Here is a 25,193-nt window from a genome sequence, read left to right on the forward strand (position 1 = left end):
GATGGCCGGTGGGGATGGTGACTCCCAGGGAAAAGCCACCCATTCAGGGGCTGCTGGTTGAGGAGCAGCTGTCACTGTCATACTTACAGTGAGATGAGACCAGCCAATCAGTCTCTCTCCAGATAATGGAAGCACAAGGAAGCAGCCTAACATCCAGTCAGTTAACTTTCTGACCTAATTATAGTCCTTACAATTACACCATTCATCAGACATCATTAGAGTTTTCCCTTGGTAATGAAACTCTAGTATCTGGGTCATCAGACGTTGAATCTTGGCCTTTTTTTTTTTTTTTTATAAAACAAGAGGTGTCCCAAATTCATGTAGCTTCTTGACCAGCAGCACACTGGATATGCTCTCTGCCCTCTGCTGCTCCCATCCATCTCAGTGAGCATCACACCCAGGGTGGCACTCACCTGGTACATGTGGGCAACATTTGACCCAAGATATTTTGCTCCGTAGAGTTTGCCATCGGGCCACTTGACTTGAACGACTTCTCCCTCGGCTGGAGGGCCTAGCTTCACACAGTCTCGGCTCTGCAGAACAAACAGTCAGGCTTTTCAAGGCAAATGTCTTAAATGATGGCATTCAGAACTTAGCAAATGATGAACTCCTGGCAATTAAAAGGAGTTACTGCCTCTATGTTTTATGGATTATGATCTTGCATGGATGTTCAGGGGAAGAGATATGAGCCAAAGGAGTACTTAGAGATTCAGCCTACATCATAAAGTTGCAAAGGAACCACCATACTCCAAGAAGGAAAAAACAGCAGCATTTACATTTGCTATTTGACAAAGAATCGTTCAGAGGATAAGTAAAACATGCATAGAAACCACTTTAGCTAAGGAATAGACCAGCTAATGATTTATATAATACCTGACATTTATACAGCATTTTGCAGTTAACAAAATGCTTTAACATACATCTCATCTGATCTTCATAATCACTTGGTGAAGTAGGCAGAGATTATTAATTACCCCCACTTTACTGATAAGAAAACCGAGCCTCTGAGGAGGCTCCTTTCAGTCGTCAGATCTTTGGAAGAGAGAAGCTGTATAGGAGAATAAGAGCTCAAGACAACCAGGTGGAACTGAAGCCAGGTGAGAAGCAGAGTGTCATCCAACAGAGCTGGCAGGCCTTGACAGAGCAGCAAGTAGAAAGTGCAGGGAGCATCCGCAGGTGGAGCTGGGAGGGCTGTGTCCTGCTGCAGGCTTCTTCTAGACCTTGGCCCTCCCCTGGCAAGCCTGCTCCTGCCTGCATCACGCACTCAGTGACGAGCCCTCCTCCTTCCGCAGGTAAGCACAGTGGTACCCTGACCAGTCTTCTCACTTCATGTCTTCCACTCAACACTGCCTTCTCCTGCAGCAGCAATTCAGAGCAAATTTCCCAGCAGTTCATCCTGGAAAATGCTTTTGATGAGGTGAGGAGGGATACAGACATAGTTTGTAAATTTAGCCAATCATGTTTTGCTAATCCTGGTATTTTACTGATGAGGCCAATCTGACGGATTGAAATGTACACTTGACCAGTCAAGCTATAAATGCAGACTGGGCATGATTCTGTGGTTTAAATGAGAGGCACACACAGGAAACATTTAGCGGTTTATGATCAGAAATCCACCATGTATTGCTTCTCTTTATTAATAGAAACTTTGCGTCATAAAGGAGTGGCCCTCGGTTTGGAGTACACACAAGAGGCTCTTGCTCACTGCAGACTACGCTTCCATTTAGAGCTCTAGGCAAAGAAAGAAAGTGTGCTCAGAGGCCCTGTAGAGGTGACAGTCTGCATCTGACTCAGTCAAATGAAAATAAGTTTCTTCTTGGCCTTTGTAATGATCTGACCTCAGGCCATGAAGAATTGAAAGGGTAGGATGAAGAAATGCAGTCTACATACACCCCTGGGATTATCACCTCACTTTTCATTTCCCTTCCAAAGATATTTGTGGTACTAACAACATTAGAAGTGCAGCTTCTAAATAACATGCCACATCAGCTCTGGGACAACTGTGGTAAAGCCCAGATGCTCTGGTGATGGGGCAGGGAGAACAAGAGCGTGTTTCTTCTGTCTCCCAAAGTTTTCTTCCATTAGGGTAATACTCCTGGGTTTTTTTTTTCCCTCTCCCTCATTCATTCACTATTCCAAGAGTGTAAGGAGTGACTTAATTTTATTGTTGAGTTCTGAAAGAGACTGTATTTTCCAAACTGTGCACCACAGTGCCCTGGGCCACCATGGCAAACTCACGGGGGTTTTGTGGGATGTTTTCAGGGGAAACGCAGGGACACTTGTCAGACACCCAGCTTACTGCTACTCTTAAGTAGGTTAGATCAAACTATTAGATGGACCTGTTAGGTATTCCTTCTGGCCTAGGGGCACTGTAAAAATGTGCCGAGATACCTAGGGGCAGTGAGCAAGGGAAGGGTAGGAACTTTCGGCTTAACCCCTCACCTTCCTTTTCTCTTGGGGCCACTCTCTGCTCTGCTTCCACAGAGAAGACCTGGTGGTGCCCTGTACCACCTGTCAGCAGGAGGCCTAATTGTCAGGTCCAGTGTTAGGGAAATTCTTTGCCCACACAGGTAAGCCACATTCTTAAGTATCTGCTTTATTAGTAATAAAGGGGATATTTTAAGTCTCCAAACCCTGAGTCCTTTGTCTCTCTACAGAGCTTTTCCTCAGGCAGGATGAGAAGTTCTACTAATTGGGCCCTTCCTCAATCCCAACAGAGACAAGTCAAGGCCTCAGGGATTAAGAGGCCATGCCCCCCATCCACTCACCCACCACAGCTGACCACCTGGCCAAGGAGTTATGCCCTTAGTTTCACAGATTTGACCTTCAACAGAGGTTTCCTAACCTCTAAAATAACTCCTCCAAACAAATCCCCTGAGAAGACCTGCAATTTTAGGTACCATATCACCAAGGTATGGCAATGACCATAGAAAAGTGGCCTAAGTATAGTATAAAAATACAGCCTTATTAGTAAACTAAATGTATGCAAATTTACCAAATAAGGAACTACTCTTTTTTAAAAAGGTGTTTGAAACCAAATGCCCGAGATACAGTTTGAAATCTTTCTTACTAATTGTCAATGAACTTTTTACTACTAATCTTAATGGGGCACAAGGTGCCTGACCTCGAAGGGCCCCTACCAGCTTAGCCTTCACCTAACTTGGCTCCGGATGGGCCACAAAGATCACTTGCTCTTGCACATCAAAATCTAGGGAAGATGCCTCAGTTTGCTCTCTCAGTTTCTCCCTTTAGCAGAAGAAAAAAGAACGTAATATCGTTCTGAGACTCTTCTTCCCCCTCCATCACCAGGAGGAGTTATTCTTGGTCATGATGCCTAACTTCTCACTTTTTGCCATGACCTTTAGCTGGAAGTGGATATATTTAGACTTGCATATAATTTCATTATTTACACCCCAGCTACTTTCCAAATGGACTTAAGGCAGCTCATAGTAAAACTCAAGCATTCATTTCTCTAACATCTAGTTTCTTCCATAGAGATGGTTTCAATTCATCAGCTGTCTCAAATCTTGAGTTTGCCAGAAACTTTATGACTACATGGAGTATACAGTATTTAGACAGGAATGGGATTAGGAGCACGTGGGCTGATGAAAAGACGCTGAACAGTTTGACATTTAGGATTCCCTGGCCCCTGAAGCACAGAAGCAGCTGGGTGTCCCCCAAGCTGTTACAGTCACTAACTCGGTATCTATTTACTGACCAACTATGTGAGACACTAGAGGAGACAACAATGTCCAGCTGCCCAAGCTAGGGGCTGACAGAAGGCACCATGTCCATACCTGGAGGCCTGTAGCACTGAGCCCCACAGCTGTGGGGTGGGGGCGTCAGGGGACCCTGCCAGGGCTGGAATCCATGCAGAGTGGGTGAGCTTTGGCCACCATGATCGCTTCAACCAGAATAGAATTTTATTTGATTTATAGGTTAGGTTTCTGAGTAAGGTTTCATGCAGATAAAAAGGTTTCTGTTAAAAATTAAAGGTCTGAAAAATGAAATAAAATAAAATGTCTGAAGATGAGGGGAATTTAGTTTATAGAAAGCCACAGCCTGCCTCTTTCTTAAAGGCCTTCAGTGGCTCACACCTCTCTGGCTGTGCATGAGGAAGACAATAGAGCAGAGCTTCTCTAAGTGTGGCCCCCGCCACTGGGGACACACATTAAAAATGAAGATAACAGCCCCCACTCCCCACAGCTCTCTGCGACCGGGATGGTTTTTTAAAGCATTCTAGAATTTGAGATATAGTCTACCAAGGGATGTAAAAGGTAAAAGAAGTCTTTCCTATTCCTTAGTGTGTTGCTGGAGCAAGTAAACATCTTTGCTGGAAAAGCATATGCATTAAAAACCTTGACTAAGGCATTTTTCTCCGTTGATGTCGACTCTCAGAAGTCTTCCTTCACCTGACATAAATACCTGTTTAGCATTTGCTGTACTGCCTCGAAGGATGTGTGAACTCCCCTGAAATCTGCCAGAGCCCTGTCCACAGGGACATTGATGTCTGGAGCTGCCAGTAAGCCTGTAGCTACAGTACTAAATAGATGAGGTGAAAATTAAAGAAGAAATAGTCATCATAGTCAAGAGTGGACATTTGAGTTTTTGGCAAGGATTAAAGGACCATGATTAAAGGATTGAGATGGGCCATAACCTCAGACAAAGGGACAGTGTCATAATCACATTCCTGCCAAAGTCAGGGCCAAACTCCTGTACTTGGTCTACCAACTAAAGAGAAAAGCCCAACTGCCAGTGTGATTGTTTGAATTCTGAAGTCACTGTGTTCTTGGAACTGTTAAGTTTTAGTGGCCTTAAGTACCTTCACAATGTTATACAACCATCACCACCCTCCTCTCCAGAAGTTTTTCATCATCCCAACCTGAAGCTCCGTCTCTATTAAACAGTAACTCTTCACTCTCCCCGCCCCAAGTCCCTGGTAACCACCATTCTACTATGGGTCTCTGTGAATCTGGTGACTTCTAAGTCCCTCATAAGTGAAATCATATACTTTTTCCTTCTGTGTACTTACATAATTTGTACCTTGCTATTTATCACCTAGGATTACGAGGATCTTCTTAGTTATTAATTAGCCTTTAAAAACTCCATTTTACCGTTGTATTATGAATATTCCACAATTTAACCACTCTCCTCCTGTGAAATATATAGGTCACCCCAATTTTCCTGTCATTTATAATACTATTGTATATTTTCTCCATAAATCTTTGTCCATATTACTATGTTCTTAGAATAGACCTGTAGAACCAAATTACTTGGTGAGAAGGTATATAAACTATTTACAAAGTTAATTTCATCAGCTTTGAAGAATTCACTATCAGACTTATTTCTCTAGTGCAGTAAATCTATTCTTAGCCACTAGAGAGAATTCTGCTTCAGTCAGTCCAAGGTGGAGTCCAAGCTAAATGTGCTCCTGGGCCACCTGATGCTCAGTCAGGTTGAGAATCACCGAACAAGAAGATTCTCTTCCCAGCATAAACTACACTTTCTATGTATAAAGAAAGAACTAACTCCATGCTGTTTCCTCTGACTGTAGCTTTTCTGCAGTGAGAGCCCCCAACACAGCTCTTATCTGCATTGTGCACTAGTTATGAAACACGTCGTTTCAGCCTGCGGGTTAATGGATTCAAGCCAACCTGCTTCCCCACTGACGTGCATCATCTGGGAAAACTGTATGTCTGAGGTCCAGTTTTCCTTTATGACAGTTTTCTAAATTCTTTTTAAAGGGACATACACACAACACTTTCTCTAAACTATCATTCCCATAAACAGCCAATTCTTTTCCAGCAGCCACCAGTGCCCTGACACTTAACCACACCTACCTTCTAGAACATGGGATCTTCTTCATAGAAAGAACAGCACTGACACTTACTGGGGAAATTCCTGGGAGCCAATTAGTTAGGACACACTTTCTGTCCTGCTGTAAGCCAAGAGTGAACACAATCCCTGGTGAAGGTGCTGAGGTCCCAGAGATGCAGGTGGTTTTATTGTTCTGAAAGTCACTAGAGCATTAAGCCTCAGAAGGTATATTTCTAAAGGAAGTCACATCTTTATGTTATTTGAACTGACTGAGATTCTAGCACGCAAAAGCTTTAAAAACTCATAGAAAATAAAGTTAGGTAGTTTCCTTTGTAAATGATCTTCCTGGTTCTTCTGGAGTAAAAAGCATGAAAAAAGTCAGTCACTAGAATCGGGTGACAGTGAGGAGCTGACCTGACCAAGAGGGCTTGTGAGAGACGGACATGGTGGGGTGGAGGGGAGCGTGGGCATAAGCGAGGGGGCTCTGACGTGCCGGCAGGGGTTCTCTGCATTCTCCCAACTGGAGAGTAGGAGCAGAACCAAAAGCGGAATCATTTATTCACCAATTACCTGTCCTTGAGAGAGACCCCTCCTCCCTCCTCTCCTGCCTCTTCCCCTCTCTGCCATATACTGAGTGCTCCTGGTGTCTCATACTGAACTCAGCATAGGAAAAACAGACAAAAACAGTCCTCTCAGTCCTTTCTCCCAAGGAATTCAAAGTCCAGTTAGGGACTCAAACATATACATGAATATCTATAGTACAGTGTACCACATGTGCCAACAGGTAAGTGGGCAGGGAGGTAGGAACTCTCCGTTAACAATTCACACTCATGACATCAACTATGCCAAGGACTTTCTCCTTATGATTACCCAGATTCCTCTGGCCTTCCCCTCAATGTTATATCACCTTCCATATAAACAACTCATCATAGATCCCCAGTCAGGACTCTCCCACACTCTTCTAGTTGGTCTATGTGAACATGTACACCGTGCAGAGAGCAGTGATGTAGCCCTTAAAGGCGGACCTCAGAGGAAGCAGCAGCTCCCCCAGCACTTTGTGGGCATCTCCTTTTATAAGGGCATAAAGATGTCTAATTTTATAATACTGAGAATCTTGTGCTTAGGGGCTCTCTTGACCAGTGAGTTGACCAAAAATTACTAGCCACCAGCACTAATAATCATAAAACCACAGTCATAAACACTACCTGAGTGTTATGTGCTGAGTACCACACTAACTGCTTTATACAATGTATTTCAATAATTCCAACAACCCTAGCATTTATCATTATCTCCCTTTTATGGACAAGGTAACTGGTGTCAACTCCCTTGCTCTGGGTTGCACAGGTAGTTACAAAGCGGAGATGTACACTAGGTCTGTCTGCTGCATATCCAGTTTTTTCCCACTTCGGAGAGACTACCAACCCGTTCCTAAGGTCTTCCTTTGGGCTGGCTACATCCTCCTGCTGTTTTTCTTGCAGACACTAATGCATAAGCACCCCAGAACTGTAACTCCTCATACTCAAAAAGGAAATTTTCCATCTATAGGGGACAGGTCTTCCCCCTTTTTATAGTTGTTGGCAGAAGCTAAAATGCTTAAGGGGAACAAAATATTTTACTATGTCAATAAAAACATACGTTGCAATACAAAGAAATGCAGGGCTTGAGGCGAATTTCTCTAGCGGTTTCTAAAAATAAAGGTCAGTTCCAAAAGCTGAAGAAAGATGAAAGGAAAGATAAGAAAAAGCACGTGGGGAGAAGGCTGTCTTGTGCTCACATGACACGCCAGCGAGCTCTGAGATCAGACGGCAGCACTGGCCCCGCCGGCCTCTGCACACTCTGGTTCTGCTCGGCGGGATGCACACGACTTCCCAGAGCACGTGGCTGGGCTCACAGATGCGGCCCAGGACAGTGCCTCCAAGGTCTGCAGTCACGCTGCCCGGGGTCAAAGAAGAGCTGTTATCCTGCACAAGTGACTTTACCTCTATATGTCCTGGTTTCCTCACCAATAAAATGGAGATAATAATACAACCTTGCAGGACTGTTGGGGAACGTGAGAGCTAATATATATTTAAAAGGAGAGAAGAGAAAAGCAAAGCACAGTGACTGGCAGCTGGTGAGTTTGAAGTGAACTGTGACTGAATTTAATTCACATCAACAGGGAACATCTGGAGGATGACAGGGAGAGGATAAAAAGCCTTGGGAGAAGGTGATTCTTGGCATTTAAAAACCATGAAGAAAGGACACACTGAGAAGCCAATAACCTACTACCAAAGATGATCAAACAATGTTACCCTCATTGAAATACAAAACCACCGCACAGGATAGGCAGGCAGGTGTCCCGTGCAGGTAATGCACAGTGACACGCCCCAGGTTGCACAGCTAGCAAGTAGACAAAGAGGGAGGCCTTTCACTCAACACACCATTTTCCAGCATCTCTTGTGTCCTAGAACAGTGGGATTAGTAGTGAGAAAACCAGGTATGGTTTTTTACTTCATGCAGCTCTTTAGTGGAAAATGCAGGCATTAAACTAAAAAAATAATAATAATGAAAAAGCTAAGTGTAAGAACTATACCACAGAACTTACAGAGTAAAGCAGAAGCATTTCACAAGGGATTATTAGCACATTATGTGGCTGTTATATCCTAGGGAGCCTCAAGATGCCTCAAGAGATGAGAGAATTAAAATGAAATTTTGACATAAGATTCTGAAATAATCCAGATAAGGAAAATCAGGACAAAAGACTCACGGTATAAAGAGTTCTCAGGAGGGTTCAGATCTTTAAAAAAAAAATTTTTTTTTCTGATTATAAAAGTAAAACATGCTTATATGGAAACTATAAGAAGGTGATAAAGCTGAACATAATCACCTATGATTACACTCTCCAGAGATAATCAGTAACATTTTGATGCAATTCCTCTGAGGATTTTTCCTTTGCATATTTATATTTTTATACATAATTGTGATCCTACTGTATATGCAATTTTGAGACTGATTTTTCCATTTATTATATAGTGTCATTAACTATCCCTTGAAAATACGAGTTTTCATAGCAGCATAAATAATTCATTTAACTTTCCTCCTAGCTGCATCATCAGTAAGTGTTCAATGTCCAGATTAAAGGAACAAAGAGTCATGACGCTCACATGTCCCAGCTTGGGTCTCCGGCTGTGTTCTTACACCTGTTTTGAGTGGAGTAATGTCCCCAAGACTTTCACCCTGAGAGTGTTCTGGAGGAAGAGCATTCTGAAAACCATTTTGTATTCATTAAAACATTCATTTCGTCCCACAACAAATATATCTTAAGTGACTGATGTAGAAAGACTGTTTAGTCTGGATTTGAGAAGACTCAGGAGGAACCTGGTGTAAAAAGCTACCAGTAAGAGAATGGAGTATTCAGTTTTGCTCTAGAGGTCAAGTACTGACTGGTTCTTGGAGTGTTTCAGAGGCAGCATTCAGACTCTTCACAAAGAAGCCACTACTTCCTAACAGTGAAAGCAACAAATTGGTGATGAGCTCTGTGCCACTTGCAGTCTTCAGCAACGGGCCTGAGAACCACTCACGAGGTAAGGCAGTGGGTACTCCCTGCATGGAGTGGAGTTCGAGGGAGTCCCAGAGGAGGGCCGGGGGAAGGAAGTAGGGTGGGTTACAGGCTGCTGTGGGAGGGGACCACACACTCAGCCTTAGCCTGTCTCACTCATGCAGCAGCCTGGAACTGAGCTGAGGTTACTTAGAACTTCAAGACAAGAGACCCCTTGGCTAAGATTCCCTCACTGAACAGCCTGTCTCACTGGAAGTTACAGACAGCTAGGATTAGGGTTCCTAAATTTCTCAAGGCCTTGTCTAGTGCCCGTCTTCCTCCACCAAAGTGTTGGGGAAAAGAGCGGGCAAAACACAAGAGGAAAAATCAGACACAGACAGACAATAATCTTTTCCCTTAATCTAATGTTAGTCACTTGCCGGCTACATTCTTTGAGCTCTTTATAACATCAGCTTCCTCTGTGGTCAAAGAAAGGGAGTATCCTTCTGGAAAAGCACCTCAAGGAGGGGGCTTTTTCTTGCAGCACTGCCCTGTCCTCTGCTGCGCACACAAAGGTCTGTTCTAACTTGGCAACTAGGAAACTCACAAATGGGTGAAGCCAAAGCCTAGATGTGATGAAAGAGACAGGGCGGGGCCTCCGCCTACTGCTGTGGAAAAGGCTTTTACAAAGCTTTTGCGGTAAAACGTAGCACTGCGAAGAGACACTGTGGTGTGTCTTTTTTTAATGTCATATTTTTAATATGTCAGGGATTACTTCTGGGCTGGGGCCTAAGAAGTGCTTGGTCCCTCTAGTCTCCAAATGATACTGCAGTATACAAGTGGCACACCATGCTACAGAGTGGGGCTATGTGCCCAAACACATGGCCTCGCCCAAGCCAGCCCAGCATGTGCTCCCTCACGTGACCACACAGGGAGGTGGTCATCAAGGCCTGGGATTGGAAAGGGGAGAGTGTGTGTATGAATGAGCGGACCGCTGGGCTGGGGGCACATTCCAGTGCTTAGAGCCAGAGATGATTATGGATGAACCAATGTGTCTCTCCTCTGTCAGAATCAGAAGACACCTACAAGATCTTCTAGGCCAATGTCCCATTTTAAAGAAAAGGGCCGAACAATGGAATGACTTGCCCAGAGTCACAACTCACCAAGAGCTGGCTGTAAGTTTGCATTTCCCAGCCCAGCAGTGCAAGATTTTGAGCAAATGAGTAACATCAGGGGAGGATTTTCAATAGGGGATTAAAAAGGAGAACCAGGAAAGCGTGAAGACAAACTAAAGGAGTTGTGAAAATATGATTTGTCAAAAAAAATCAGCTTGTATTATGTTAAATTCAGAAGCAGAGAAGTCCTAAAACTGTATATATGTACAAAGGAAGTAATCCAGAATTTCCTCCAAGTTGCAGATGTGCCTGAGCATAGCAATAAAGTGTGAACACCTCATTCTATAAATACTTCCCATAGACGCTACTGCTTCTATCTCTGTTAATTTAACATGTCCTTCCCTTGAGAGTTAATGCAAATGCATAAACTTAAACAATCATGTTCATAACAAACTGACTTATGAAGAACAGGATGTGTATAATTACTACCAGCCTATTTCCACAGAGGCCAGTCTGTCACAAATGGTAGACAGATAAATAAGATAGCTGAGGAGAGGATAATGAATCAGTCTATTTACTCAACACTATTACCCTTAAAGGGAAGCCAGAAATTTCCGAAATTCCCCAAATGATTCTTGTGTTGTCAAAAGACTGTCAAATCAAAATAATCTTAATGTAAAATTAAGAAGAATTTTACTGTTTATAGGGTCCCAGACAAGAATAAAAATGATATATAGATAACACGCTATTCAGATCCATCAAAACAAAAGCTTTTAATCCAAAGGCCTAAAAACACATTAGAGGAAGGCGGTGAATGCAGCTTTACTGATCGCACTCAAGCCTGGAATGCCTGGTTCAGAATTAAGCTGAGGACTATGTGGTGCCCTTTTTCTGATTGTTAATGAATCTCTCAAGTAGGAGCCTCTCTATTCTTTTCACGCTGGATATTAATCTGTATTTAAAGCCTGATTCTTGCTAATATCTGACTGGCTTAATGGAAATTAAGCAGTCAGCCAATTAATATTTCAATTATGATATGGTCTTTTTTTCCCCATCTCCCTCCAAAAAACAAGGTTTTGTTAGCATCTTCAGTTACCTTCCTTAAAACAGGCACCCACAGTTTCAAACTGATGTAGATTGGCAACTGTGAACCAAAAACATGCCCAAGGGAATATCCCAGGGTACATGGGGATCTGAAAGAAGGAGTTGGAGCCAGAACACCTGAGCCTGGCTTTTATAGATTAAACTAAGCAGGGAGAAAAGCAAGACCCCAGGGATGATACTATGAAAAAGTAGATACGGAGGTAGAGGAAGATAAGGAATAAAAGGAGATGGCTTTGCAAACGTTTTTAAACATCCATCACTATCTACCAATCAGGAATAACATTAATAGTACATGGAATGCAATTCTTAGCTTTTAACAAGTCAACATGAATGCCAGGTGCATTCAGATAAACAAAGATCTGCATGCACATATGCATTTTAAAGGTCCTGGGAGGATATGTAAGCAGCAGGTAGGACTGCACCCAGACGTGGGATGCTGCAGAGACTTGTACTTTTCCTAGCCAGCCGTGGGACTGTTATACAAAACACTGGGCATATGCGGTTCTTAAATGTTAGCTGCTAATTCTTACTCTTACTGCTAACCATACACATTTTGTCTACCAAAGTAAGTCACTGATCCTTTCTGTATTGAAAATGTATATGAATCTCAAAAATGAAGGATGATCATGACTCTGGAAGGTCCATCTCCTTCAGAAAATGAGAGTTCTTCCCAGGGCCCACAGCCAGAGAGCCCTGGGGAGGGCATAGGGAAGGCAAAGGGAAGTAAATGTCCCAGAGGGGAGCCCACAGGCTACATGTACAGAAACAGGGCTGGGGTAGGGTAGGGGCAAAGTCAGGTAAATGAGTACGGAAAGAGAACTATGGAGTAAGAAATGTTGGAATGAGCTATACAGTAAGGCCAAGTCTACCAGTGCATGATTATGCTCAATTTAAATATCTGTGTCAAGATGGAAGCCCCATAAAGGGGAACTGTGACTCACCAATTTGGGTGGCCATAGGGTCATACTGAAGAATTACTTAGACCAACACCATTTTATCAAATGGGTTAGAGTTAGGTAACAGTATGTGTATGTTATAATATATCCATTTAGAGACGAAAGTGGAAGTGCTCGACCACGCCATTTCTGAAATACAGGATGTCTGTTCTCACACTGGAGCCTTTCATTCAGTGTCCCTTCAATTCTGTGAGAGACAGACAAAACCGAACAATCCTATGATTTGCAAACCCGAGGTCTTGGGATGGACATGAGTGCAGTAACTTCTCTACATGGGAAAAGCAGGGAAGAAACCTCAGTATGGCCAAGAGTATACCTGTAACCTTGGTCGTGAAACCAGGGCTTCCTTCCACTTGGCTGAGCAAGCCAGAACCCTGAAAGTCATTCTGACACCTCTTTCCTCCTCAGCCCCAGTATCAGTCCACCACTGAGTCCTCTTGATTTCACCTCCTAAATGTATTTCAGATCCTTTCACTGCTCCCTGGTCCAAATTACATTTCTCCTCTGATCTACTGTGATGCCCTAACTGGCCCCCCACCACACACGATGGCCCCTCTCCAATTCATCTTCTCCACAGCCAGAGAAAATGCTTCATAACCAATCTCTTCATGTTGACTTCTGCTTAGGACTAGCAATGGCTTCCCCCAATCTTAGAATAAAAATCCAACCCTATAACATGGTCTTCAAGGCCTAGTCTACCCTTTCCTCCTCCTCCTCCAGGCTCCTCTTCTACGTCTCCCGACAGACGCACTTGCCTTCTTTCAGCAACCTGAGCAGAAGGCCCTTCCAGCCAACAGCCTCAGGCCTGCTCTGCTGGGACACTTTCCTCTACCCTTCGCTAGTAATGCATCTTGTACATCTCAGCTCAGGTCACAGCGATCACTCATCTACATGAGGTTTCTCTGGTTACACATTCTTATAGGGTGACATTCCTATCACTTCAGGACTTTTCTCAGCTTGAAGTACATTTTTATTAGTGTGATTGTCATATGTTACTCTTTCCCATTAGATTATAAATTCTATGAGAGCAAAAACTATTTCAGTTTTATTCCTCACCATCATATTTCCAGGGCCCAGCACAATGCCTGACATGTAGCAGGTGCTCAATGGAAGTAAAATTTTTAGTAAGTCTCCACCTATTGAAGAGTAAGATATCTCTTGGCTGGAGAATCCATAAATCACCCACCCAGATGTGGCTTATCAAAGGCCTGGCCCTGCAGGAGTTCCTTTTCTACAAGAGGAAGGGCCTCCTGGAGAAGCATCAGCCTCTGCACTGATACAAGGCCCTCCCTCTCGCAGAAGAAAGAAGACTTGAGCATCACACACACTGCGTCCCATCCTCATTAGACTTCTCCTGCAGGGAAACCACTCTTAGATACTGGTCAGATGTTAGCCCTTCCAGCTTCCTGCAAACAAAACACAACGCCAAACAAAACCCTGTAAAAACATAACTAATGACATGGGGTAGCATCTCAACATAAATATTGGAAAGGGGTTTTACTAGTATTGAAATCAATTTTAAAAATGTAAATAAAATACTAAATTTCATACCAGTTCTCTTATAGTTCCTTTTTTAACAGAGCTTTAGATACTGGCTGCTTAGAATGAAATGACCAAAGCCTGACTTGTTTTGTGCTAGTGACTATTTTTATGGTATAAATCAGATAACTGCTTGAGAAGATTCAATTTTATCTGTTACTCCCTCAAAAAAAAAAAAAAAAAGGATATCACATATATTATTTTTAATTAAAGACTAAAAAGGGTAAATATGAGGCTTGTTTTAAAAACAATAACCTAAAAGTATATACTTATAACCATACTCCTAGAAATATGCTTAATTTTTCAAAAAGGAGGTAACCCCGTCCCTTATAACTGAGCTATTAGCATTACTCTGCAAAAGGCAACTTTTTCAGGCACAGATTATATCAGCATTAATTACGGAAAATTCCAAATAGTAGAAAACCTTACTCGGATCAAAAAAAAAAACCATCTATAAAAACATTATTAGACACCGTGTATTATTATAACATTTAGAAAAAGTTAAACATCCTTTACATTTAACGGGACTGGATAAAATAAGCATAGAAGACTTGCAAAGAAACAGTATATTCCATTTCATAGAAGCTAAGAAATCAGATGGTGTGGGTGACTGTTTGTAGAAACACAGACAACCAACAAAGATTATAGCAGGTCACAGCTTCCAGGTTTTTCACTCATTTCCTAGCAGAGAAAATTTTCTGACTGTGGCAAAGATTAGAAATTGAAGGGAAAATCACACTCGCTCCGTTTTCTCTCCACATTTCCTCTTCTCCCTTCACCCACACAGTCTGCTCTCAAAATATAATTTGTTTAATAAAATGAAGACAAGATTTATTACTGGTTCTCTCTCACCCATGAAAATCAGCTAACCTCTTTCAAACAAGGTACGAAAAGGAAATAACAAAATGAAGGCAGTGCCAGTCCATCAATTAGTAGACAGTACTGACTTCTCTGGATATACTTAGCAAACAATAATCTAAGTTCACTCTATTACTAAAATAATTTAAACCTCATGGTCAAATAGGAACATAAACTCGGTTGATTTATGAGCCCAGTATCTTCTGGGATGTGTCACCAATTTATGTGCTATGTCCCAGTGTGTTCGCACCTGGGTTTGGATAGAGGGGAAAGATAATGGAAAAGGGCTTGTAAACAGACAGCTCCCTGTTGACTACTTGTTTCAGGAAGCTCTCTGTGTTCACTATATATTTCAGAAATTGTATGCAGAATGTTATGCTTAAAATGTGCTACAGGAAAGATTTGCTTTGGAGTATTTAAGGCATATATGAAACATGCACGACTATACCACACTCGTGGTCATAGTAACTAGGTTTGAAATCAAAATGAAATTAGACCAAAGAAAGATTTAAAAGTTTGAAGCTTTGCAATTATAGGCAGTTAGTGTGCCATTTTCACTTAAAGAGGAAAAGAAGGGTAAACAATGAACGGTGATGTTCCGACACTATAATGCCGAGCAACAGTGACACCTGGCCACGTATTTATTAACAGGAAAAAGTAATTTTCATCATGTTCATGTTTTCAATTAAAGTTGATTCAGCCTGACTCTGAGACTTAGAAATGATGCCACCAATATTCACAGTTTGGAGCTGAACATTCGTGGTGGAAGCCGCTAAGACTACTGGTGACTTTTCCCCATGGTCCTGCTCTTGCACAGACCCAGTACCGGCTGCATTAACCCCATGGGTCCCTCAGCCATCTCTTCATTACAGATTTCTCACTCTCATGGCAGTGGGACAGTACATAACAATTCACTTCATCTGAACCAGTGGCTTCACATTTCTTCAGGGCCAGACACCTTCTTCTTTAAAGAAATCCTAGGTGGAAGTCAAACACTGATGGCTTGGGTTTTCCCCAAGCTGCTGGAGTACAGCCCTGCTTCAAGGATAGATATTCTTTACCCGGAAAGGACATGACACTTGCAGTATGCATCTGGAGTCAAATTTTAAAACAATTCTTGACATTGACTATGGATTTTAAAATATACCAACTGTCTAAGGTATGACTTAGAATAACAAATTTAATACTTGAAGATATGATGGCTGTTAATTTACTTGGCCATTAATTCAACAACTATTTATTGTCCACTTACTATAAACCAGACCCTGTGCTGGGAACTAGGTACATAACCATAACTCAGACAGACATGGTCTTTGTTTTCAAGAAGCTCAAAGTTTAGTGGATATCATATATCAGACTGGGATAAGTGTTATGACAAGTTCAAGTTAAAATGGAAAATCTGGAGTTTAATTTCTTCTTTAGGTAAGCACTTCTTCATTAATTTCCCTCATATTACTAACAAAAGAAAATTTGTTTCTCCCTTCCTTCCTTCTCTTTCTTTGGAAAAACAAAACATGTCCTGGTTTGAAATACGATCTTGGAAATACTAATCTAAAATATATCAAGTTATTTTAGGTCGAAGGACGTTAACCGTATTTCAGATCTCTTTGCAGATGAAACCAGTTTTATATGGTATTTTCTGCTCATCTTTCCCTAAACGTATAGAAATTATGTTGAAAGTAAATTTTTGAAGATCTATACAATACATATTCTCAAAATACTTCTGATATTAAGTAAATGTGCACCAAGCTGTCCATAGGACTTTCTAGAAATACAGAATATTAAAAGAAACAACTAATTTTCCCTTCTATAATGCAATTTTGAGAAAAATTAAGTGAAGGAGTAGAGAATGACTTTTTTTGAGCACCTACTATGTGTAAGGTGCTACACCATGATGATGATTACAGACATTCTCTCATTTAATCCTTATAATTAATTCATTAAGTTGGGTTGTATGGTTTTCATTTTACAGAACTTGGACTCTGACCTCAAACCAACCACAAAAATTAACACATAATGGATCATAGCTGTAAGTGTAAGATCTAAAACTATAAAATTTCTAGAAGAGAACATAAGAGAAAAATCCCTGTGGCCTTGAGTTAGGCAAAGATTTCTTAAAATATGACATCAAAAGGATGATCCATAAAGAATAAATCGATATACTGAGCTTCATTAAAATTTAAAACTTTTGCTCAAAAGTAAAACTGGGAGAAAATATTTGTAAATCATATATCTGACTAAGAATTCATACACAGAATATTTTAATAAAAGCAAACACTTGCAATTCAATTAAAAAATAAGTGAAATATCTGAATAGGCTTTTCAACAAAGATGATGTATGAATGGCTAATAAGCACTTGAAAAGATGCTCAAAATCATTAGTCATCAGGGAAATAAAACCTAAAATCACACTGAGATACTACTACATACCCACTAGAATGGCTATTATCCAAAAGACTGACAATACCAGGTGCTGGTAAGGATGTGGAGAAACTATAACCTCCTCAACACATTGCTGGTAGGAATGGAAAATGGTACGGCCACTTTGGAAAACAGTTTGGGAGATTCTTATAAAGCTAATCATACATTTACCATATAACTCAGTAACTTAACTCATAGATCTTCATCCCAGAGATATGAAAACACATGTTCACACAAAGGTTCAAAAGCCAATGTTCATAGAAGCATTATGTATGATAGCCCGCAAACTCAATAATCTAATCAACTGGATTTACAGCCATCAACGGGCAAATGGATAAACAAAATACATTATACTCATACAATGAAATAATATTCAGACTGGGAAAAAATGCAAGATATCCAAAAAGGAGCTTACATCTAGAATGCACAAAGAACTCTTACCAGTCAGTAACCCAGCTCATCTCTCTCCTCCCTGATGTGACTTTCTTCAACCCTCTGGTCCATCACCATTGCTTCCATCTCTGAACTTAAATTCAATAACCTTCACTCAGTATTTTTCTTGTAAAATCTTTCAGATTAGCTCCTGGTTGGGGTGAAGGGATGTAAGGGGCATCAGTGATGGAACACACACACACACACACACACACACACACACACACACACACACACCCACACCCACACCCAAAGTTGCAGTGGCCTCACTGACAAGAGGGGTCTGTTCATCAATTTGGTCTCTGCTGCTACATCTGAGTGGCCACCTGACTTGAAAATCCAGGTGCTTCCCAGAATCCCATAGCAGAGAACGTTTCTGGGAACAACTTTTTTCTTAGTCTTTCAAACCCACTTGGGTATTTTATTTTGTTTCCAGAACACCCAGGATCAATCACTCCTCTACCTATACTTACACATTCAAAAAGAAAGATACGATTGACTATTTCCAAACACAAGCAGATTTGGATCATGGTGCCTGCCACCCTTGGGATTAAGCCCTGCATTGAGAGGAGATGATGAACTCCAGGAAATTAATAACACCATCCTTAAGTTCAAGGTAGTTATTTTAATTTTGTTAGGGTAGAGATGAGATGCTATATACCTGTGAGTCCCCTTGGAAAGAAAAGGATGGGAAAGAAACACCAAAAAAAACTGTCCTGGGAATAAGTTCCTCGAACCAATCACCTTGAGATAATTGCCAAAAGAGAAATACTGTCAAGTAAGAAAGGTATGCATTTGAAGAAAAATGTAACTGACAGTGTGTCTTCAGGGCAACTAGCTACTCTCCTGCGTGGGACATCAGAGCAATGACGTACTTTTCTTCAGAGGCTCACCAATGCTAAATGGAAATTGTCAACATGATGGCCACAGAATCGTGGGCAGTGAGACGCATACAATTTATAAAGGAGAAAGGGAGCCCAGCTTTAATTAGCATTCAGCATTCCATTAGTAAGCCCCAGGCTTTGAGGCAAAAACCACACAAGAATTACACAAAAGAGAATAAAATTCCAGGGCCTGGTAAGTATCCACCACACCAACGTGACAGAGTTCATGAAACTTAGGAAACTAGCTAGAACCTCAGTGAAGAACACACAGTTTAAAGAGCTGATGGCTCAGATGAAAGCTGACCTTAGGAGCCCCTGCCTAGTAACTGTGGGTCTGGTCTTCAAAGATACTGCCAGGTTCGATGCCTCTGAATGGACTTAAGGTTCTTTTGATTATTTTTTTCTTAGTAGATTCCTAGCCAGTATAGTAGTAGTATTCCCACTTGGTGGGTAGATTATTTCTATTTACTTACCTATCAATTAAAATGTGTTTAAATACAGATGGTATTTAATAGATTATCCAATGTAAATTGTATTTATTAAGGTGCAGTAACGTGTTTTGTAAACATTGTACTTCTGTACGTGTCGTTTCCTTTTTGAAGATGTTGAAATAGAGGAATCTGAACTACTAAACTAGCGTCTAATTTGTTAGCATCATGGGCACTGAGTGCTTCAAAAAATTGTGACATTTGTGAGAAATGTATGTATTAAATTTATAAGCATAGTTAAGATGTCCAAGGAAATTTGATAACTTAAATGTAAAATGGTTAGGACTTGACCTTGTCAAATTTATACATTATATAAACATTAATCAAGGAACAAATGAATTTGTTCTCATTTTTTATGTAAGAATTATTATATTTAAATAAAATAAAATTTCTCAACTGAATTTGAAGATTTTAATCAAAGTAATAACATATTCTTTCACATGTGTAAAAGACTTCCCAAGGATGTAAAAATCATTGGGAATTCAGCAAAGCTCTACAGCCAAGAAAGAGAAACAAGGGTGCTACTCTTGAGCAGTTAAATGCCAGGTGGGCCACACCTGCAGAATCCTAAACCAACAAAAGTTCCCAGAACCTTCTCTGGCAAATTTCCATTGACTCTAGAAGAACCAGGTCTGGCAGAGAGGGGAGGGTGGGAAGGAGCATCAGTCTGGAGCAAACATTTAACACAGATGGTCTGGGATGGGATGTGACTTACACCTGACTTGAAAATCCACAGAACCTCAAAAATCTCAGAGCCAGTAGGAATCCAAAAACAATTCCTAGGATCCCACAGTATAGAGTGGGAAAACTTTTTTCTTACTTTCTCAAACCCCCTCAGATACTTCCTTCTGCTTCCAGGACACCCAGTCACCCCTACATCCATACTTGCCTAGTGGGGACTTGTGGGGGTGCCAAACCCTGAGCAGTCAGACATAAGGTCTTCTACCACAGTGACACTGAGTCACAGAGGGCAGCCTTCCAGGAAGGGTGCCCCAAAGCACAGAGGCAACAAGCAGCGGAATATACAGAGCTGACCTGCGTTCTGGACCTGACCCTGTTGCCGCCTACTCTGGGGAGCTTGGACAATGCAAAGGATTTTTGTGACTTGGCAAGTATCACATCTGTGAAATGAACACAAACTTACTTTGGAGCAGGGTTTATTATGAAAAACCCATGAAATAACACTTTAAACATGCAGAAAAATACATGCATAAATGCAGAGAATTAGGTTCTTTATTATAAAGTCTAAAGATGCCAGGACTGCTTTACGGCAAGTGGAAGGTGAGTCAGTGAAATCTCACACGTACAGACACCCGTTTAACCTAACAATTAGGAACAAAGTTCTTAGAACACATTTTCTAGCCAAATTTCAATCAAGACCAGAAAAGGGCAACATAAACTAGATGAAGGAGGAAAACAAAAAAAAAACTTCTACAGACTAAAGTTAATAACTGAAAATGTTTGATTTTGTGCCTGCCATGTATCAGGCATTTATCTCATTTAGTCCTTTCACTAATCGCAGAAGCTGTAAATTTTTATTCCCTTTTTAGTGGGGAAAAAAAGCTGAGGCTTGAAAGTTTAAGCAATTCGCCTATAACTGAGGGAAAAATAAGCTCTGAGAATTTCAGTTTGCACATACAGCCCACAAAAACTGAAGGCCATGACAATCCATCCCTAGAATCCTGAAGAGCATAGTTCTTGGGCTTTTTTCACATTTCAACAGACACTGAAAAATGTAGCAGGTCCTCGTGGAAATTTCAGTGATGGACTCTTGCTGTCGAATTTCTGAATGGTCCTGCTTCTCTCCTTACTCTCTGGTGAATGTTAAGTGCTCATCCTAGGTCTATCCCGATCACACTGCCCATCCTCCTCCCTTGAAATGAGCTCCCAGTGCCGACGGGAGGAAGGAGACAGCACTCAGTGTCACCATGAGCGTGCTCGAGAACCCCAGGCATTAGCAAAGGCGAAAAGAGGGCCCCAGAATCACCATACTTGTTGAAGTCTCTCCAGCGGGCAACTTTCATTCCCATCAAAATAGTAGGAGACAAAAAAATTCATCAGGAAGTGTGTCGCAATTTCACAGGCTGACAGATGGAGGTGTGTAGCAATACATCGTTTATAACTTCCCTTGACAGCTACAGACTGCACGCTGAATTTAACTGGGGGCTGATACACACATTCTGCAGGTGTACTATTGAGAAGAGAGATTTTGGACATTTTTCCGGCTATCACAGAAATAAACTATCTAGGTCTGGAAAGAAATTTTCTGGTAGTTCAAAAAATGTTTCATCCCTACTGCTCCAAACACTCCCTGCAGTCCCATAACCCTAACAAAGGCATTTTAATGCCCAGGAAATTTATTTTCAAACATGGACAGGCCAATCTGCATTAAAGGTTTCTCTTCTCTTGGGTTTATAGAGTGTAAACAGTGATTCCATAAATAAGGTGCATATTATTTCTTTACTTAAGCATCCGGTTTCATAAAGGGCTATCTTTATGTTATATGTAAATAAACAGTTTGGGATAATTAAACTTGACATTCTAGATTGTATTTTCATAGTGTAAAGACTGAAACTGTGCTGTACCTGGACAGCAGTTCTGGTTAGCAAGTAGCTGCAGCTCAGAGAAGCTGGTCCTCCTCTAGCCAGTTACACTGACATCACGATGCGTTTGATGAAAGAGCCTTCCCAGCGGCACTCACATCCGATGAGCACGTTGTGTGCATTAGAGAGTTTTCAGACAAACAGAAGAAAAAAATCATTTTCTACCCCCAGTTTCAGACAGCACAGGTCTATCAGCTAACGAAAACAAGATTTCTCTGAGGAATATGGAATACATTTAGTATTTCCATCAAATAATTATTCTGCCCCGATCTGTAAGATGCTGAGACAGAAAAAGGCCTGGTTACATTTTTCTTATCTCCTGATGAAATTCCCCAATGGGGTACCAAGCGGAGTTCCCATTTCCCAGAAGACAGTTCTAATGTCGATGATTATCAAAGGTGGAAGTGGGACAATCGTAAAAATTAATCCACATGGGTTGAAAAACGGTAATATAAATGTATTTGCATTATATCACATATGGGAATAAATATAACTTATCTGTGAATATTTACTATATACTTAGTTATATACATACATTATGTCTTAAAACAACATCAAATCCCCCATACCAAACCGAAGCCTAGTTGACATACTAGAAGGGCATTTAATCATGTAGCTGTAATTAATTTCAGGTGGAAACACAGACTCCAATCAACCCCTGATAATTCTTTACATTTTAAAAGCTTGCTTTATAAAATCCATGACTTTGCCTTTTGGGAACCTAGATGATGAGCAGGACAAAGCACAGAGCCAATGGAGTGGATCTGCAGAGTGCTACAAAGCCAACCAAAACTGTGGCTGCTTCACAGAAAAGGAAATTACATTATGCCAGTCAGAGAATCTGAAGGTCAGAGCAGTCAGAGGACCATGAGGTAAACAGTCTCCTCATATGCCCCAGAATAATTCATGCAAGTTAATATATGTAATGGTTAATTTTATGCATCACCTTGACTGGGCCACAGGTGCCCAGATATTTGGTATTTGGTCAAACATCATTCTGGGTGAGTCTGTGAGGGTGTTACTGGATAGTTTTAGCATTTGAATTGATAGACAAAGCAGACAACCCTCCCTAGGGCCCATCAGGTCAACTGAAGGCCTGAATATAACAAAAAGGCTGACCCTTTCCCAAATAAGGGGAAACTCCTCCTGCCTGACTAGCTATGAGCTGGGACTCAGCTTTTACTTGACTTTGGACTTGAAACATTGGCTCTTCCTAGGTCTTGAGCCTGCTAGGTCTTGGCCTACAACTACACCATCTGCTCTCCTGGGTCTCCAGTCGGCTGACTGAAGATCTCAGGGCTTGTAAGCTTCCATAATCACATGAGCCAATTCCTTATAATAAATCATATACATATACACACACACACACACACATATATGTAATATGTATAAATATGCATTTACTTATATGTGTTATATTAAATACACACACACTCTTACTCGTTCTGTTTCTCTGGAGAACTCTTAACACAATATTATAAGGACAAACAAAGCCTTCCCTACAGTCATGAAGGAAGGAAAGCTGGGGATGTCTCATTCAGCACCAAGAGAACCAAGAGGAAGAGGCCACAGCAGCTAAGTAATGGTGATCTTATTAGAATGTAGGCAAAATTTGAAAACAGAACATGATTGAAATATTCCTACTTGGTTGGTGTAAGAAGTCTAGAACAAGTAACCAAAAATGCAGCAGATGGGAAAGAGGGTGGTGGGGAATACTGAGGGAGGAAAGACTGGATAAAAGAGAAAAGACCTGCTTGAAGAAGGTTATAATTTTTTCCCTGAGAAAATTGTCATTTACACAAATTTATATAGATGCCCCCTCTCCAATCAATGTCAACTCCAGCCAGTGTGAGTGCTGCCACTTCCCTCCAAGGCCAGAGCTGTGACCACACACACACACGGCTGAACCTCAAATCCTTATCAGATATGCTAAGGAAGAGCTAAACAAGCACTAAAGAATTTTAGTTTTTCATTCTTGATTTAAATGCCAAGGTGTTCCTAAACAATCATCAATTTTAGAGACTTGTTCTTACAACACCCACAAATACTTAAAACCAAACTTGTCTGAGTTCGCAGAGTCCAAGGAAAGGCTGGTGGGATTCCAAAACAACCAGGATCACAGCCACTCTTCCAATGAACAAGCTAAAGACATTGCAAGAAAGCTGAAAACTGGCTGAGAGGCGTGGAGGCTTGTGAAGTGAAAGGGAATTCAGGATTCATTAAACATTGTCATGGATAAAGATCTGATTTGCTCAGGTTCTGGGATAAGTGCTCAAAAGTCTTTTATCCTGTCCCCACCACGCTCTCCACTGAAGTTTTCTCTCTCTTGCTGGCTCAGCATTCACAACCTGCACAAAGAAGGCTGATTCTGACATAAGTGTGCGGCCTGGCCAGGGCTGGCGAGCACCGGGGGCTCCGTGCCTTCCCGCCCTCGCACACCCCTTCCCTTCCTGCTCTACATGCCCTTCCTGCCCAGGGGGTGAGAACAGAGGCTCCAGGGCCAAACTGAATACTCTTTCTGACACTGACTAGCTGTGCGTCACCCTGAGAAAGTGATTTACTTCTTCGTGCCTCAGTTTCTTCAACAGCAAAATGCGAAATACAGTAGTAACAAGTGTGTAAGGATGTGAGGATGAAATGATTCAGGCGTCGAGCTCCTGAAGCAGCCCTGGCACGTGGCACACGTCCGTCACTGTCCCCTCTTCCCAACTCTGTGCCGTCTCAGACTTAGCCTCTTGAATCCAACAGGTGTAAGTTGCCTCTGGCTCATTTATAGCATTTATCACACTGCCCAGAAAGCACCCATTTACCAGCCTGCCTCCCTCCAGATGGAGCACAAATCACACCTTCTTTTTCATCATCTTTGCCAGCACCCAGCGTGATGCCTGGCACACAGCAGGCACCCAGTGACTGCAGACTACGTGCTGGAATGGACAACCTCATCAAGCAAGGGGAGTGTGTTAACTAAGGGTTGCTGTTTGGCAGTGCAGTAAAGCAAAGCTCCAGTTAGGATTCTGCAAAGAAACACATCCAGCTTTTTGGTGTATGATCGAGTCCTGGGATTTGTAATTTGTTTAAATTCACTTGCTTTAAAATCTTTCAAATAAGGTAACTTTTGTTTTCACAGTTGTTCCTCTTACAGGCATAGAAAAGTAAACATAACAAAGCTGATCGAATCATGTTTCTTCAACCCCGGGAGACCAAGATACTAGAAATATTTATAAGCAATTTCATAAGGTTACATTTAATTATCAAGTGCACATAATGCATGATTATCACCCTTAAAGAGTCACTAAGAAACGTCTTTCCAAGTACAAACGAGGGCAAAGCATCGACGGACCCAGGACAAAGCAGAAGTTACAACCACATTACTGATGCCTGGCTCCCCAAATGGACACTTACCTTAAATAGAGAAGATATAACAAGATCACAGAACACCAGCCCTGGTCTCAGGTGCCT

The 25,193-nt window shown here is 41.5% G+C and overlaps 1 protein-coding gene across 5 annotated transcripts in view; it reads right to left on the reverse strand.

Moving 5' to 3' along the window:
• Positions 1-25,193, reverse strand: part of KDM4C (lysine demethylase 4C) — a 360,744-nt gene that overhangs the window by 13,933 nt on the left and 321,618 nt on the right. For 4 of the 5 annotated variants that reach the window (XM_074361598.1, XM_074361600.1, XM_074361597.1 and 1 more), the window contains one exon: positions 414-533. The exons of the other annotated variant lie outside the window; for it this stretch is intronic. In XM_074361598.1, coding sequence (XP_074217699.1) covers positions 414-533 — 120 coding nt within the window. The remainder of the gene's footprint in view (positions 1-413; positions 534-25,193) is intronic. 5 annotated transcript variants of the gene reach the window in all.

This window comes from Camelus bactrianus, chromosome 4, assembly GCF_048773025.1.
Source record: "Camelus bactrianus isolate YW-2024 breed Bactrian camel chromosome 4, ASM4877302v1, whole genome shotgun sequence".
Lineage (NCBI taxonomy): Eukaryota > Metazoa > Chordata > Mammalia > Artiodactyla > Camelidae > Camelus > Camelus bactrianus.